The 18,824-nt window shown below is 40.9% G+C and overlaps 2 protein-coding genes across 2 annotated transcripts in view; one reads left to right on the top strand and one right to left on the bottom strand.

Annotated features, from left to right (window-relative positions):
* Window positions 1–490: 490 nt before the first annotated feature.
* Window positions 491–18,824, top strand: part of LOC109635446 (A-type voltage-gated potassium channel KCND3-like) — a 120,559-nt gene continuing 102,225 nt past the window's right edge. The window contains exon 1 of the mRNA XM_069533870.1: window positions 491–2,293. The gene's annotated coding sequence lies outside the window, so the exon portion shown is untranslated. The remainder of the gene's footprint in view (window positions 2,294–18,824) is intronic.
* Window positions 5,958–16,188, bottom strand: LOC109635578 (protein Wnt-2b-A-like). The gene is made up of 5 exons (XM_020096858.2): window positions 15,548–16,188; window positions 12,413–12,633; window positions 10,958–11,235; window positions 10,359–10,623; window positions 5,958–8,070 (listed from the first exon to the last, which is right to left on the bottom strand). Exons 1-5 carry the CDS (start codon window positions 15,724–15,726, stop codon window positions 7,841–7,843), a joined length of 1,173 nt encoding a protein of 390 aa, XP_019952417.2. The 5' UTR covers window positions 15,727–16,188; the 3' UTR covers window positions 5,958–7,840.

Below are 18,824 nucleotides of genomic sequence, written 5' to 3'. Positions count from 1 at the left end.
CTTTCCGGGCGTGCATAGACAGGTGATCACTGTGGCCAACTATTTTCAACATAAAGTGAGAGATATAAATACTGTGCTTTGTAAGGTGTATGTCATTACCCCTCATCTTTTAAAATCACCTCTATATTGATGGGGAGACGGTGTCTTGTTCAAGGACAAGCTACTCACTCTGCCATTGTGCTATTGCTGCTCTCGGACTATATAAAGCTGAGAGCCATCGTGCCCATCATTATGATTATACCACTCCGCCAACATCAGCAGATGGTTTACTTGGCATGTTCCCAATGAACCACTAGTGCCACAATCATAGTCTATACACTCGCACTTAAGTGGCATCAGTAATGAAAATCACTGCCGAGTGCTGTTGACAAGTGCTGAAGTGTTTGCGCTCCGTGTCAGAGCGGGTTTCGTGCAGCGCGTTAAAACCTGCGTTGCTCGCTGACCTCAGTGGTTACGAGTGAGGACTACAGGGGAGAGAAGGTAAACCTGACGACAACAAATCAGAGTGAGACAAAGAAAGTATATACATGTTTTAATTCATCCTCTCGTGATAGTGATAAGAATTTATAACCATGAATGTACAATACTATGAAAATTGAAATAGTGCAATGAGGATTTGAGGTATATGCCTGTGTGGCAGGAGTTTCACAAACATTTCTGGCAGTTGACCCACTAAATAGAGTTTTTATTGGCTAATACCTTATAACCGGCCCTGTCCCCTCACCTGACCTGCATCAATGAACTCAAGTGAATGAGCTCAGGGCCGTATATGTCATTGAAGGTCACACACACACACACACACACACACACACACACCACATGTTGGTCTGGAAATCTGCCAGACGAAATGAACTCATACTGCTCACATGGTCAGGTGAGTCATGTCTATCTGTTGGTCTGTGCAAACGTGTCCTCCATCTGAGAAAGAGCGGTATGACGCAGTTAAGTGTGCACATGAACGATGTGCAACCCAAGATCAAACATTTAATTTACTGTTGGGTTTCATCCATGTTTATTCCCTGATGACCAACAAGTAAAGAGACGATGACTGGGTCTTTCAAAAGTGCTGCCATTTTGTCTTTGTCCCACACATCTACTTACGTCACGTACGACACTAAAACTCAAAAAGAATCACATGAAACTCAGAAGTTTACAACATGTCAAGAAAAGAAAAGATGTTTATCATAGAGTTGTGTGAATGTGTGTGAGTGTGTGTGTGTGGGGGGGGGGATCATGTGATCTAGTCACGTGGCTGAATCACATATCTAACCTCTGTGAAGAGGCGGGGTATTTAAAGGGAAGTGCCCAGCCCACAGGTTAGCCATTAAAGCTGTTTGCCACGTGCTACATTTGCTAATAACAATGAGCTACTTCCACCATTGATCATAGTAGTATTTTATGAAGCTAACCAGCCAACAGTTGCTAATGTGACATATAGTGAAGAAGCTAACCAGCCAACAGTTGCTAATGTGACATATAGTGAAGAAGCTAACCAGTCAACAGTTGCTAATGTGACATATAGTGAAGAAGCTAACCAGTCAACAGTTGCTAATGTGACATATAGTGCAGAAGCTAACCAGTCAACAGTTGCTAATGTGACATATAGTGAAGAAGCTAACCAGCAGACAGTTGCTAATGGGACATATAGTGAAGAAGCTAACCAGTCAACAGTTGCTAATGTGACATATAGTGCAGAAGCTAACCAGTCAACAGTTGCTAATGTGACATATAGTGAAGAAGCTAACCAGCAGACAGTTGCTAATGGGACATATAGTGAAGAAGCTAACCAGCAGACAGTTGCTAATGTGACATATAGTGAAGAAGCTAACCAGTCAACAGTTGCTAATGTGACATATAGTGCAGAAGCTAACCAGTCAACAGTTGCTAATGTGACATATAGTGAAGAAGCTAACCAGTCAACAGTTGCTAATGTGACATATAGTGCAGAAGCTAACCAGCCAACAGTTGCTAATGTGACATATAGTGAAGAAGCTAACCAGCCAACAGTTGCTAATGGGACATATAGTGAAGAAGCTAACCAGCCAACAGTTGCTAATGTGACATATAGTGAAGAAGCTAACCGGCCAACAGTTGCTAATGTGACATATAGTGAAGAAGCTAACCAGCCAACAGTTACTAATGGGACATTTTATTAAGAAGCTAACAATCCAAAGCCCCAGACAGGAGCAGTTAGCTCTCTGTTGCTGCTACAACACATTAAAACAGGAAGCTGTCCTCATGTCCGGCCTCACACCAGCTCAGGGGACAAAGGTTTCCTCCTTCATTTATCAAGGTAAGTTCTTTGTGGCCTGTTTGACGTCTTGTCTGTGTTCGGCTCGTGTTTGTGTTCTTGATTCCTTGCAGCTACTTTGTTTTTGCTTGTTCTTTGGCACAGTTGGTTCTGATGATTCATGATTTCCTGGTGATCAACCTCTACACTCATGCTCAGAGTATTTTGAGTCCTATGTGTTGAAGTGGTTTTTGGACATGGCTGGCTGCTGCTTTCTCTGCTGTTCGTTTGTGAATTGGTTTGTTTGTCAGCAGGTTTCCACTAAAAAATGCTGAAGGGTTTCGACCAAACAGGAAGTGGTCTGGTAAAAGGATGGTATATGGGCCAAGAAAGAACACATGACAATTTGTCACAGATCTGGAGAAAGGGGTGGATCCAGGATATCACTTCCTTTAACTTTACGAGATATGTTTTTGACATTTTCACTGAATCCCCAGGGAATCATTTGCGGATTCAGTTGAAAAAAATCTATTACATTACGCAGATTGAGATCCATGACTGTGCACAAGATGGTGTGACTTTTCCTTATTTATCAATCTTTTGTTTTTATGATCCCCTTTCAAACATGGCAGTTTAGAAACTAATATATGGTTATTAATCTTAACTTTCACGACATTCTCCATTTGTCCAGTCATCATGTGGCTCTGGTTTACTCTACTGCTGCACTCATTGCCAACTGAGTCGTATCCATGCTTGCTGCTGCTTAACAGCTTGTGTGTCTATTTCAAGTGTGTTGTGAACACTTTTTTGTCCCTTTAAGATGCATAGGTTTTTAATATTACCCTTCACATAGCTGAAGCCTGCAGCTTTTCTTTGCTCACGCACATCAGATGGATTGCTGGAGGACTTATTCATCTCATTTCTCATATTGCTGTCTGTGATGCCTTGCAGGAAAGTTGGCATTTGTCAGCTGGTGTTTGTGGATTATATAAAGCAGATTCCACCTCATAGCTGGCGTCAGGCTCTGCATCTGATTTAGCTTAGGGGGAAGTTTCTTATCTCCTCTATCTCTACTGTGCTGATTTTGCTGTATATGTTGCGGAGACTGATGAGGTCATTGCCTAAATGCCAAATATCTGCTTTATACAAATATTTTACACATAATGAATAGCTGTAGATGAGTTTCGGAATTCACATAAGTTTTATGCATATGATCATTTAATTCGGTGCCATCCAATTCGCATAGTTAGCTGTCTGAATTCTTGAATGGAAGAAAGACACTGAATCAGTCAGTGTATGTCACTAGGGATGTTAGTAGGTTAGATGCCTACAATGCATTTTTCCGTGGTTTATGCTATTAAAAGATCATTTAGTTTACAGGAGTATTTATCTGCACTATAGAAACATTGTGAGATTTATGTGGATATAACTTGTTTCCACTTATAAGTATGATGTCACTTGGCAAGGACGAGAAATACACTATTCTATAGCAGCTATAGTCAAGTCCAACTTCATGTGCGCATGGGGTTTTTAATTAGTGCTGATAGGGTCATAAGGGTCACCTTCTATTCCAAGAAACACAGTGAAAGCCCTTTTCAACACTTCCTATATAGTCGTGAGACCAACAATTTCACAATATACATATCAACATATTTCCCATATTGCTGTATATCACAGATATTAATCATATGGTTGGAGGGAGCTCAGCGTTTGAGGAATGGAGGACTAGTCAGATGAGTTCAAGGAGAAAACTAAACATGTTTGTTATGAAATTGATGCAACGCTGAATTGTTTTTGACTCCTAAGCATAGATTACAACATTTCTCTCCGCTAGTTTCCCTGAATGTGAAACATCCATGTAGACCACACTGTTAGTCTCTCCCCTGGGCCAATTTTAGCTCTGAAATGCTGTTGAGTGGTGATGCCCATTTGATATCACTATGATGGCAGAGAATACCTCTGATGCCACTCCAGTTATTTTTACAGACTTCAGCTGGATGTCACATCGTGGGGGACAAAGCAGCATGGATACTGTGACACATTTTAATGATCAGCAAAGCATTATTCATCTACTCCATGTAAAGCAAGTCATTACGCTCCTCATTTATTTAAACACTGCCCTATAATACTACTGTAATTCAACTGGAAATATATTCTATATCAAACCATCTGCTCTGAATGAACTGAACTTTAAAGCACTAACCTCGTTGGTTGCATTATCTTTATCCTCTCCATGCCAAAGTTGAATCAGGGCTATAGCATAGCAGGCCATATAAGCTTGAGGAGAACAGACCTCTAATGAAAGTGACAGAGGGTGGATCAACAAGGTTTAATATAGAACCACTAACGTATTTTGGGACCTGCATTTCCAAGGTGAAAATACCTCCCAAGACAGTAACACACACCAGGACACTGATGTACCAATGTCTGACCAGACAAAAGATTGACTTGGACATAAACGTTTCGTGGCTATCGTTGTAGAATTTTATTAATTAAACTGTTATATACCGGATTCTCCGGCATTAAAGTGATTAATTAGCGAGAAGTTTGAGTATAACTCAGACAAGAAAATAATGTCATCTGTGAGAAAAGGCTCAAACATTCTCTGAGATTAGAAGTCAGAAATATTTGAGCATCAGGGATGCGATAAACAGATGCAGCGATATTGCTGGTTGTATCCATTGGCAATTCAATTGGCATTTGTGGTACAGCAGGACACAAACACCACTGCTTCCTCTTCCAATTGAATTTCTTGTTTTCTTCTGAGTAAGCCCAATTCAGGACAGTGTCTTCTCAAAGGATGATCGTAAACAGATTTGAGGATCAAATTTCCTTGTGGCAGAATCTGATTACAAAGCATAGTTTGATTAGGTCATCCACTGCAGGGATATTACCTGGTAAGCTGCAGCGAAGTACACAATTTAGGGATGTGGTTCCTTCACACAAAACAACACAATTTCTGTAAATTGTTTTCTTCTGCGTTTGTGACTTGAATCTGCGAATTTCTGTGACTCATTTAGACAACCATTCAAACCCACAGACAATTTAGAGTTTCCAATTAACCCGCCTGTCTTTGGATTGTGGGGAGAACATGAGACCTCCACACAGAAACATTCTAACTACTGCAGCACTGTGAAGTTTTGAAGGCTGGAGAAGGACAGGCTGACGACGGCCCTCACTGTGTGTGAACGGCCCTCACCTTTTGTAATCTTAAAGAAAAACACAGCCATCATACTCTTCATTTACATTCAACACAGCCCTTTGTGCTTGCAATTAACTTTTGACTTGTGAACATTTGACGCAGCGTGTCATTTGGCATTGTTCAAAGAGCTTTACTTTGGCTCTCGTCCTCATTACGTGGACTTGAAACAATTTGTTGACTCTCAGCATCCACAGCTTGTTGTCAGATTCATTTAGATCTACAAAACCCCCTCAGAGGGTTGAGTCTCCAATGGCCCAACATCATGTTTAGCTGCATTACCAGATGTTGAAAAGTCAAATTCAGGGTCTGCAGCTACTTCACTGCTCTTTTTGCAACGTCTTGGCTCCATTTCACGAAATACTTCACTTCTCACAAACCAGTCGGGGCCAGTGAATATGTGTACAAAGGATTCAAAGCACAGTTGCATAAGATTGCATTGTAAAAAGATTCTTCCACAATGTGATAACAATAGAAAGTAGTGTAGTATTGTAGTGTAATGAAGACCAAGCAATGAGAAATATTAAGTTTACAGCTTTAAACTTGTTTTAATATCTTACTGTACACAAAATTTAAAACCTTCCGCCTTCATGTCTTGCTTACCACTCAAGTTTGGATGGATGAAAATATTCAAGCATACAAATGTGTTTTAACACTATATTAAATGATGATAACTAACAGAGTATTCACATCAAAATCAACCCTGTTTCAGACAAAAAAAATCAAGGCGTTGTGTTGGTGGAGCATTAGATGAGACAGGATTTCTGAAGGCCAGTTTGAGACATAAATCTGTGAGTTACACCCAATCACCTCAATTTGTTGCGGGGAACAGGAAATTACAACTTCGAAAAGTCATCACTTCAAACATAATATTACTGTCATCGATTTTAATTTGGAATTGCATCATTCTTGTCTCAAACAAATCAACTCGGAATATGCTCAACTGGCTCATGCTTGTCAGATGACATTACATTGTGCTCTGACAAAAGTTGAACTGGCTTCAACTTCATACCAACATTATTTTGTCCCAAAGGCCTCACTGGACTGACTATGGGGGCTGGTTTTGATACATAACTTTTGTCTGTCTGAGCCATCGCTGGTTTATAATGATGGAAGACATGACAAAGTGAAGCCAAATCACTTTAATTGCATGGCTGGCTGCAGTATAGATCATAAACCCTCATTCTTCCATGATCGCAGATGAAATATTGGCCAAATAAAAAGTCAAGGTACACATTGTATACATTTTTCTCAGGCATTTAGTGAGGATGCCTCCTGAGAGCCTTCCTTTGGAGGTTTACTGGGCATGCCCAACAGGGAGGAGACCTTGGGGTACACCTAGAACTTGCTGGCAGGACTAAATATCCCATCTGGTCTAGGAATGCCTCAGAATTCCCCAGGATAGCTGGAAAGCTCTGCTATGGAGAGGGATGTTCAGGATACCCGACTTGGGCGGCTACCTCAGTGCCCAGATAAGTGGAAGACAATGGATGTGTTTAAAAACAGGTTGAAAAGTCATGATTGACAGCTGAGACTGACTTGCAATTGATCAAAAGCATGTATCAGCAGGACCTTAATACTTCATAGCATCATATCTTTATATATAGTCTATGATCTGGACAGTTGCTAGCTGTTGGTAAAAAATGAAACTATTTGCATGAGACAACTCCAGTTAGTTAGTTAGTTATTGAGATTCAGATACGTAGGATGATGTGTGAACATGTTGACTCTTCCAGACAACAGTCCACAGTCCATTTGAAACTTCTTTTGTCCTATTGGTGTGCCCTTTTTTCTCCTGAGAACCACCGCTGTACAGAGCGCTGCCATTGCAACTGAACTTACTTTATTATTCTCCTGCTTTTTGTTCCTTTGTTTTCACAGTGCAAGTATTTGTCCTTTGTCAAGAAACAACCGGTTGTTAGTTTGTTATAGTTGCATTAATCAAAAGCAAACAGTCTTTGTTTTTTTTTACATGATTTGTTGCAGAACCATACAATGGTTTAATGTCATTTAAATGTGTCAGTGTTTGTACAAAATCTGAAAGATATTTCCATCTCTATTTCTTAAGGCAAAAATTGCTATTATGATCATTACTATGATCATGAGTTTGAGCTCAATTATGTGCTCACATCATCTTTACATAAATCAAGAAGACATTACCTCATATTTCTTCCTAAACAAACGGTGCATTTACAAGTCTGTTTTTTTTTTCATCAAATTGTTCTTAGATAAAAGCAACACATAGTAACTGGTATATTTTCCAGTTTAGCAAAAAGCTTCTGAAGTGTCAAAGGCTCAAAAGTCAGAGGTATTACAGTTAAAGGATCCCAATCATATATCTCGTTATAAAATGCAGTCAAAAGCGCAGGGGTTAATGAGTCAGTGGTGACTGTGGTGACGGCTCCTCCTTTTTAGGTTATGTCCAGCCAGTCCGGTCGCTTGTGGGGCTTGCAGGTGTGAATGTCCACCATGTCCTCACAGTCTTGGCACTCCACAGCGCAGCACCACTTGAACTTGCACTCGCACTTGGTGACGCGCTTGACTCGCATTGTGTCGTAGCCACGCCCACAGCACATGACCTCACAGCCGTCCGTGCCTCTTGAAGACTTGTTGCACACTCTGCCCGCTGTGCCCAAGGAGCCTGTAAAGAGATCAAAGGAGTTAAATGCTGCAGTTTTTGAGTAAAAATACTCATCATCCAGTCTGACAGAAATTCATGTATATTTGTAGGAAACACAATTTGTCAGACTTCAGTTAAATACGGACAGTACATGATATGGTAATTTTGTAAATGCAAAATTAATATTAATTATGTTTAAAAAAATGAGTAGCGAAGATTTGTACGAACATGGACGCAGTAGAATATATCATAGTCATGCGGTTGGTTATCTCTACAAACAGACTTTACATGTAAATATGCTAGATATAAGATTATACGAATATGAGGGGGCTGCAAAGTTTTCTGGTTTCCAAAATCGCATTTGAGCAAGCTTTGGTTCCTGTTGAGAACGAAAGAGGTGGAAGACTTTTATTTATCTGCATTCATTTGCTGTTAGCTGGTAAAAGATATCATCCAAAATGTCATCTGGCCCTGAAATGCCTACAAAAGGTATCACTGTTGTATTTTGTGTGGAGAAACATTCAAATTGTGTGATAAAAGAAACTAGTTGGACTGTAAACAGTGTGCGTCGAACAGAAGGAGTTTTGGCCTGGATATCCACTGTCTGACTCAACACTAGAAGTCCCAAAATATTGGCAATTGCCCCCAGAGTTTAATTTGTCATCAGAAAATAGCCAGTGGACTCTGAGTTGGGATACTTCTCTATGGCTTTAACCCCTTAAACATTACACAAAGCTGTATGTGTATTATATACATGGAAATATACAGCACATTAGTGCAGCTTTAAAAGAAGTAGGTTCTCTGTGCTGTTTTTCAGGAATTACTCTCACCATTTCTGTTGCTGTTACAGTAACTCTAGATAGTTGGCTGCTTATTGTTTGTCCTCAAGTGATGACATAGCTGTTCAGAAGAGCAAATGTTGGCAGGTGATCACCTCTGAAGTTTCAAGCTGAAAACTGAAACTATTTTTACAAAGTGAAGTATCAGAGTTCCCACACTCTTCAGTGGGGTTTAGGCTTCCAGGCTCCCTGACAGAATCGTCTCAGACCCAAACACAAAGGTGTCCATCATGTACTCAGGTGTAAAATCCCAGGCCTAAGATCAGATGCCACGACTAATAACAGCACATCCCTGAAGTAAAGGGTCAGGGAAACGATGAGATATCCCCCTCAGGCTCTAGGGAGTGGCACTTACTACTGACCAAAGGAGAGATTTGACAAATAAGCCTGCATGTATCCTTAGGCTGTGAATTCCTATACAATGGAGATTAGTTGTGAGGAGCTCTTTTTTTTTTTTTTTAAGATCAATTTTAACAAGGAAGAATGGCCTTTCCTTTCAGTGAACACACCTTCATTACCCCTCAGGTTGTACCACCAACCTGTAACCATGCTAGCAGCAGGGAGGTGTGGGAGAATCTGTTTAAATCAGAACCATCGTGTCTCCCCCACATATGCACTATGACAACTTCCCTAAACTATTAACAGTGAGTTAGTGAGCTCCTTCACGCTCTATTGAAGAGGCTGGATTGGAGGAGAGAGACGGAGCTTAACAAGACAAAGCAAACACTCGGAATTAAAGGAGATGTTAAAGGTCAAATGATTGAACTTTAAGCTGCGGAGGAATGCAAGCCTTCAGTGGATGCGTCAAATTCTCGTAGATTTTAAAAATGTGTCATCCAACCAACTATGTTTGTCTTTGTACAATGTAGATTAAAACAAGAATTTTTTTTAATCTATTAATTATTTCTAAAAAACCTCATAAACATGGAATTGAATATCAAAATTAAGACTTTAGGTGTTTTGCTGATGTAGAACCCAGTTAAATGAAAGCCCACTAGACTGTGCATATCCCTCTGCCAAGGCTAACACCCATTTTGCAGGGTTAACGAAAAAAAATCCCTGGATCCACTTCACAAAATTAATTTTTCTTTTGTGCGTCATGCCCCACCCCTCCACAGAATTTAATTGAAATCGGTTAAGTGATTTTTGCAAAATCCTACTAGCTAACAAACAAACAAAATGTCGATGAAAACAACCTTCTTGGTGGAAGTAATAAGGGGGGGGGGGGGCTGTAGACGTGCAAGGGCCGCAAACAAAATTTTGATCATCTATGGTGGAAAACTGGATAAGTAGAGAAGAGATTTCAGAATACAGCATGTCAGAAAATGTTGATCATCATCATACAGTTTCAGTCACCTATACTTTCTCTTTTACTTTTTTAATGCCGTGTGTGTGTCTGTGTCTTCTTATTGTATAAACACAAGTTTTTCAAAAAAACTAATTCTTAAGTCTTTTCATTCATTCACTCACCAGCTGCTCGGTCCATGAGACAGTAATCTGGCGAGTTCTCCACGTATACTAACTCATTCTTGGTGCTTCCCTTGAAGTCCCTGTCAGCCACCATAAATCCCGTCCCGTCCTGGTTCATGGTCACCTCGATGGCCGTGTTGTACTTCTTGCGGAGGTAGTCTCCAGTTCTCCTGAAGTCAGACATGGCCAGCCAACAGGTTCTCAGAGAACAGGAGCCGCTGACCCCATGACACTTGCACTCCAGCTTCATAAACCGCTTCACTGCCTAGAGCAGGGGTCAGAGGTGACAGGGTGTTAAGCCGAGGATGTTGCCCGTGGCTTGATTTAAGTGTGATCGCAGTTGTTAGCTTAAATCCTTCACTGGTATGAGTTTTAATGGGGCCAATTATGATACCAATGTAAGGTAGTTAAATATTTCCGTTACAGAGATCAGCCGATATAAAAAATTAGAACAAGCAACCTGTTGTATAGAAGAGAAAATTTGGTTAAAGTTATTTGAACAGTGCAGAATCAATCCTAATCTGTGTTAAGTAAAACATGGTTTGTTTCTACATCATGTGACAAAGGAAACAGGTGTAAAAACTAAAGCTTCCACTCACCATCCGACCACACCGGTTGTTGTGCAGGTTCATCAGTGCACGGGCGTCTTTCACCATCCTCTCCCTGGCGTCTACGAAAGCCTTGGCAAACTTTATGCCATAGTTGATGTTGTCGCTGCATCCACCCCAGTCAAAATTGCCCCTGTCGTCACTTGCTCGTCCACGCTTGTGGCTGTCACAGTTGCAGATCTTAAGCTCCCCCACGCTGCAAGCCCTGGTGATGGCGTAGACCACCCCTGCCGAGGAGATGGCATACACGAACGCTGCCTCTTGGCTGCCTGGGCGCAAAGAAATAAGAAGTTTGATCAGAGAATGTCAACTTTTATTACCTCCACCAAAGCAGTTATGTTTTTACCTGTGTTGGTTTGCTTGTTTGATTGCCAGCAGTATTACACAAAAACTACACAACAGATTTTCACAAAACTTGGTAGAAAGATGAGACATGGGCTAAGAAAGAACCCGTACAATTGTGGTGCCAATCTGAACAAGGTGGCAGATCCAAGAATGTTTTTTCACTTCCATTAGGGCGTTTTTCTTTTTACATTTTCACTGATTTTTCCAGGGAATAATTCATGGATCTGGATTAAATATAAACATATTGTGGGGGGGATTTGGTGCAGCTTGATTGAGTTTAATAGGACTGTTGGGCCTTGGCAGAGGTATGCGCTCCACTGAGTGCCATTCTAGTTTTATATATGACAGTGTTTCATATGCTGTCAAACATTGCAATGCAGCTGGTTTTGTTACTATTTTTGGTAAGATTCGAACTGCTCTTTTGTGCACTGTGTTGCTGTTCAGTAAAGCAGCCTTTTCTCAAGTATATTCCAGACAGCAGGAGCACAGAAATCAGTCCATTTATGGTGGATGGTCCAGACAGAGGTAACGGCATATCAGCTACAACATCACAGTCCAGCCGACTCTCCTTTCACCTTTTAATTTGCACAGATGGCAGCTTTCTCAGTCACTGGGCTGTGTTTTCATTTCAGACAAGAGGAGATTTTGGAGGTTATTTGGTCTGGCATTCCCACCCACCTCCCGTCCTCATTCCTGCTCACGCAATGAAGCAGAACACAGGCGATATGTCAGGGAGTAAAACTTTGTCTGGCAGCCAGAAACATCTACCCAAATATTTACATCTCCTATTACTGTTTATACATCACCAGCGTGGATCTCTCGATCTGCTACTTGTTTTCAGAGAACAGCCACTTTCCCAATCTTCCCTCATTCCAGAGAAGTTTTTTTTAAAAGAAACACAGCACTTTCTCTTTCTGTTTGTATTTTGGGACAAAGTTAATTTTAAAAAGACACCTATTAATTCTTTGCTTATCTGCAAAGAGCGGAGACATTTACGAGGATGATTAACTCCAGTGTCACTGAGATAAACAAACCAGTGTCACGCACACACAAAAAGAAACCACACAGATAGAAATCCCAGTCGCACATGTGCAGACTCACTTCGCAGCATCACTCTGCCAAACACAGTGTGGTCTCGCTCCAGCGTGCTGCAGTTCCAGCGGTGGTTTCTGAACTGGTGCTGGCACTCTCTGATCCACTCTTTGGCTCCCTCCCCGATGGACTGCATCAGGTCCGGGTGCCGCTGGCAGAGCTGCCGCTGCTTGTTCACCAGGCCGGGAATGTTGTCACAGATCACACGAGCACCCAGGGCCCCGATGTACCTGCAATATTCATGATGATGTGTTAAAGGTGCACTTTGCCATTTTTGTCACCAACAGAACAGTAATGTTCATTTAACCAGATGAGGTCATTGGTCAATCATTAAGGGTGATTTTGCTTGCTCTTTTGAGTCATTCATATAATGTCAACAGAATACAAACAGCTAAATATTGTAATTCTAATGGTTAAATTATTTGAATCAACTGTAAAAGTGTTGACATAAGGTTTTATTAGGATTAACTTGTCCAATTGTAATTGTGTTGCCCTTTTGCCTCTGGTTTTGTTTCTAGTTTTTTTCACAAGTGGGAGATACCTGCAACAAAAACTCAGGACATGAAATCTATAAGACCTTGGTATTTAACAGAACTCTATGGAGTAGCATTAGAGGTAATTTAGTGCAAAACGCACCATCTGAAAGGAAAATATGTGAATCTATGTTCAGGCTTAGTCTGGCATTGTCCGACTAGTTTGCATTTTCGATAAGGTCTGGAAACCCACAGTTGATTTTTGAATTCCAAGAGTCACTGTATTAACAGCCACAGACAAAATGCAAAATAGCAATGAAAAGTGTTATTACACATCACAACTGTCCAGTTTGTTAAATATCTCAGCAGCAGTCATCTTAATGTCAAAGCTTCAGTGAAGCTCCTCTGTCAGTCGAAACCCAACCAATTTGAGATAAATGGTTGTAGAGTGAACTTGAGCACTGAGTTGTCTGGTTTTTAACACATCTTGATTGCTCGAAGGACATAGATATTTAATGGTGGGTGAGTAAAATAGTGATTCAAGTTTTTTAAACATTAGTTTTCATTACAATTAACCAAACAGCTAAGCTAATAAAGCTGACTTTGACAAAAGAGTGATATTAATCTCTTTATCTAACACTCAAGATACATATGTGGCTATTAAGAAAGAATCAATATAAAATAAGCAAGTGTTCCGCAAACTGTCTGGATTTCCTTTCAATCGAGATCACTGGCAGTTGCACATTATTCTTAACTTCCATACTCTTCTTCTACTTAAGACTTGGACGTTCAGGATGTAGAAGAGATTATTAAATTCCTCACGTTCAGTGAAAAGCACCTCTTTCCCTGTGACAGGCCCATTGCTTCCTGCTCTATTCACACATAATCCCTTGACTTTGTAGCAACTCTTAAAAGGGTGGATCACATGCTGCTGTTATTGTAACACGCGGCCGGGGGGGGCGAGGGGGTCTTATCAGCAGGACATGATGACAGTCATCTACAGTACAAATGGCTCTCAGGCCTCTCTCCGCTCCCAGCCTCACAGATCCACCATATGATGCTGCAGACCCCCCCCCCCCCCCCCCCCCCCCAAGCCTGCACGCTCCACTCTCCATCCGGATATCATTATAGTCGCTAATCGCCACCACATTTGTGTCGCCTGGCCACCGAGACAGCAACAGACGTGGCAGGCAGTTTCCACTCCTGTTATGGCTGTCCCAGTCCCGTTCTAGCTGCAACTCTCTGCCTGAGCAGTAAAGCAGAGCAGGAGCACTACTTGTGTTTATTGTGTGCCGTACCAAAGACCCCCCGACTGTCAGGGAAGAGGGAAGGAAGTGTGTCGTCCTGCAGCAAGACACATGGCAGTTATCTAAATTATAACAACAGTTTAAAAATATGGTGTAACAATACAAACCAGGGTTAATTAAGTATGAATCACCCAGATATGAAGCTTCCAAGCCTCTGCTGCTCGGTCCCTCGCCTTTTCTCTGGAATTTCTCAGTGATTTAATCAGTTTCTTGATGTATTTGCATAACACAGCAAAGAAATTACACAATTGCAAATAGGATAACCTATATCCCTATGGCTCTCTTGGGAAATAACCATTTGCAGCATTATTTACAAAGGGTGTGTTTTTTAATCTAAATCCATCTGTAAAACAGATGCAAATTGAATAACAGTCCTGCATCCCAAGGAAAAAAAATGTGTTTCTTATAAAGTGCACATCCAGTGTATTTGTGAATGTGACCTGATGCATGACCATAATTATTTCAGGGGGGCGCAGACTGTCTAGGGCTGAACAGCTAATTAAAATATTTTAATTTCAATACAGCCATGTGCAAATTCCTAATCCTAGGAGCGGAAATTTTTTTATGAATGTAAATTGTGTCATGTGAAGCATTGTGGTGCAGACTTACCCTCCACATACAAATCATATTCTCTGGACAAAAGGCAAAGTGCTGGTTTTCCCAGCAAAAACCACATCATTAACATTTTCATATTTTCTGCAGTGAAAATGAAATTCAAAAACTTTTCTGCATTTCATTCAGGCCGACAACTGTCCCTCTCCAATGTTGTTGTTTTACCCTCTGGACGTTTAAAGTCTCAGGAGAAATCATCAAGGGGCATTTATTCATGCACCAGCGCCTGCACCTGCCACTTGCTCTGAGAAAGATGGATGGATAGGGGAGACCAGCCCCAACACCATTAATCTTCATAAACACATGACACACATTTGCTGTGCTGAACATCTCAGTTTGCATCAAAATTCCACCACAGAGAAAAAGTATGATAAGATGATGAGACATTTTCATGAGCGTGGACAGAAACTGGCAAACTGGGTATTTTAGGTGTGTTGGCAAAGAGACACAAAATTTGGCTTCATTAAAGGTAGAGTTTCCAATTAAGTTTCTCAGGTGAGATTGATGATATACACACAACACTTCTTATTTTATCTATTTCCATTTTTATACATTGAATCAAATGATTGTGATGAATTAAATGTATAGTGTCAGGTGCAGCACAGAAACAGTTTGTGTATTTAAATACATGTGTTAAAAATTAAAGTGTTAGGCATGTGTGTGTCTTAAATTCTGCAGCAGTTGCATGCATGTTAGTTTTAAAGATGTGTGAGTAAATCGTGGTGACTGCAAATGAAACAGATGTCACTCACCACCATGAAGAATCCACTCTCGGTGTGAAAATGAGCAGAAGCAAAATAAAAGTGCAGTATATTTTCGCGATGGGTTTGGAGTGATGCTGTATCTTTGTCCCATGTCTGATCCCCATAGCCCTGCTGCTGTCTGACACACCTCGAGATCCCATCAGACAAAACACGGTTCCTCCTCTCATGTGTTGACAGAGGCTGCACACTCAGGTGTGAGAGTCCATGACGGCTGTCCTCCGTCCATCATTGGGAGACAAAAGAAACTTCCCAAGGAGAAAACGTGGATTTATCTCCATCAGTGAAGCGCTGAGAGTTTATTAAAGCCGAGCTGTACATCCATTATCTTCTCTGGCGTCCCACATTGTTCTTACTGACAAAGCTGCGAGGTTTTTAAAGAGTCTGGTATTGATTCACCTTCTCCCCTCAGCTGTTGCGCACCGAATTTAAAGCCACTAATGCTGCAGGAAGTTCTTCTGAACAACATGAGACACGAGTGATAACGTGATAAAAGTCGCGAACGTCAGATGAGTCAAAGTGGGAGAAGTATTTCCAGAGGATGGGACGGACCCTGTGCGCACCTTTCCTCCTGGAGCCGGAGTAAGGATGCGCAAAGAAACGCTCTGCGCTCCGGTGCGTCAGCTGTCCCTGACCCTACCCCCACCTCGCCCACCTCCCCCTTTGTCAGAACATTACAAACAGCGGTATGCAGACCTGCAGACAGCAGCGGTATATATTTAGGTCATTCCTGTCTGTGATTGTCGGCCACTTTCAAATCAACGCATTCATTTGCCCCACTGAGCTCTGCCCAGTAATATAGTCTATGCATTTATTAATGAGAGTAATGAGGAGAATTGAGCCTGCACTCAATTATCATTAACAGAAAATTGCCTTTATCATTTTGATAACCAATTGGTTTTCATCTTTTTTAAGCAAACATCAAATATGTGGAAAGACGTCCCTTAGTTTTGAGTTATTACAGGTAGTTCACTATTTTATTCACAAAACAATCTGTAACAATTGTAAAACTACAATGCTTTCAGTCCACAAATCAAACTTTATTCCTGAGAGGCAGTTTCATTGAGCACCTACAATATATGTCGTCCTCATTTAAGCAGTCGTGGTATTTTATATAGCCCAAAATCAAGCATCACATTTTTACCTAAAAGAGGTTTACAACTTGTACACTAGACCTCGTCCTCTCTCATCAGACCCTCGCTTTAGATCAGAGGTTTTTACTAAACCTTTCAGCCTCTGACCCCAAAATAACACGGCCCCTCATCATCTGTGGAGGTGGTTGAAGTATAGTGAGATCGATTGGAGTTGTAGTTGCAGAGAAAATCACCTACGTGCACGTCACAATCTCAGTTTGCAACTGATGGTGTTGCTTAACTGGTGGTATCACTTTATTGGGCACGGATAAGGGCAAAGAATATTGAAAGGCTTCATATTTTGTTTTAAAGCGAACTACTTTTTTCTCTCTACTTCTACTCTTTTCTTTCGTGAGTAAGGCTCAAATATGCTATTTCTAACTGATTGTACATTTCATCTGTCCGTCCCTGGTTTGAGGAGGCGTCTTAATTTAGCTGCACAGAATCAACCTCTTTCATGTTCTCAGTGATTAACTTCTAATACTCTAACACTAATCAATACAAGGTGTTTTCACATTGGAAAATGTTTAACAGTTGCCTTTAAGTCTAATGACTTGGGAGAGAGAAATATGTTGCTTCAAGCACTTGAACCTCTACTGGTGTGTCGTCCAGTCCGAGAACAAGTTTAACTCATTGAATGTGGAAACATATGACAAGGACATCTCTGGCTTGTGTCTGTGCGACTTCAGTGAGTCACTCGGTGCAGTGTTTGTCCAGCAGGTAGAGAAGAGCTCAGGCATTATGTGTGTATAAGAGCGTGAGGTGATTTAAATCAGAGGGGTGTTAGTTAGAGCCTAAGTAAAGGTCAATGTGTGTGTGTGTGTGTGTGTGTGTGTGTGTGTGTAATCTGTTTTCTGGGAGTTCAGTAGGACTTTGCAAATTATACATTGTATGATTAGCACTTCGTTATTTTTCATCTTTTTATTCTCTAAGTTCTCAGCAGTGCAGACAACATGCTTTCAAATCTATGTCTCTTATTCTATATTCAATAGCCCCAGCTGTTTGTCCTTCAGTTATGTCTTATCTGGATTTGGAGTGACACTTGGATCCTCATTACATGTGACCATGTCTTTCTTTACCCGAGGACAAGATATGGACTTTCCAGTGACAACTACATAACAAATTGCTTTACAGTGAGCAGGTGATGATGGCGATAACACTCGTCATCGGGCCGTTCCTCTTGTCTCGCCTTGAGCCAGCTCCAGCTGTGGTCTTTAGGAGGCTCAGCACGGGGGCCTGACCTCCTATTCTAGGCCCGTCTCATGACCTGGGCTAAATCTAGAGCGAGGAAAAGAAAAGTACAGCAACAGAATATGAAAGATTGGACAAAATGAGTGCTCAGTTGGTAGTTTTGCGACCAGTTATCAGTGATGGGAGTCGTCGCTGATGAAGACAAGAAAATGGAAGGCTGGACGAACACAGTTTGCTTTCTTCCTTCTTGCAATAGGTCGTAAATTTCTCATGACGGGTTGGGTGCTCCCTCCTCGACCTCAGTTTTGTCATCTCTTCATACAACATTGGAACCATGGCATTGCAACCATGAAACCATGTGTGTTATTGTGTTTCTGCCATTTTACACCACACAGTCATAAAGTACGGCACAGGTCCGACCCAGAGGAGCATGTGGCTGCAGCAAACCTTTTCAAGTTCAAGTTCATTTATTTATGTTGCGCTCTATCACAAGTGCCTCCCACATGACATCACAGAGGAAGGGTCTTGCAAATCTGCATCAGATTACATGCATTTTAAATTAATTCCAGGTTGGGCAAAAGAAATGCATACAACTCCTCTGAGATTTATTTTTATTAGAGCCTGATCGATTTAAATATTGCCCTATATGAGCCTTTCACACAAATTTACCAAAAGTGTTATTGCTGGTATGATTTGCTGATTTGTAACAGTATGATCCCTGTTATTTGTACAGAAAAATGCATTTAAGTTTAAAATGTTTATTTTCTTACTTTACGTTTCATATATTTAGTTGTGTTTTTTTTAATTTATCGTAATTTATTATTCAGTTTAGGATTTAATTGTCAAATATCAAACCTCAGTTACATATCTTTGTCACAATAATTTAATAATGTAAAATTGTAAACAATATCATGCAATATATCCAAATCAGAAATATTCGTATG

Source organism: Paralichthys olivaceus, chromosome 2 (genome assembly GCF_024713975.1).
Source record: "Paralichthys olivaceus isolate ysfri-2021 chromosome 2, ASM2471397v2, whole genome shotgun sequence".
NCBI classification, from domain to species: Eukaryota; Metazoa; Chordata; class Actinopteri; order Pleuronectiformes; family Paralichthyidae; genus Paralichthys; species Paralichthys olivaceus.
This window is presented reverse-complemented; position numbering and strand designations above follow the sequence as displayed.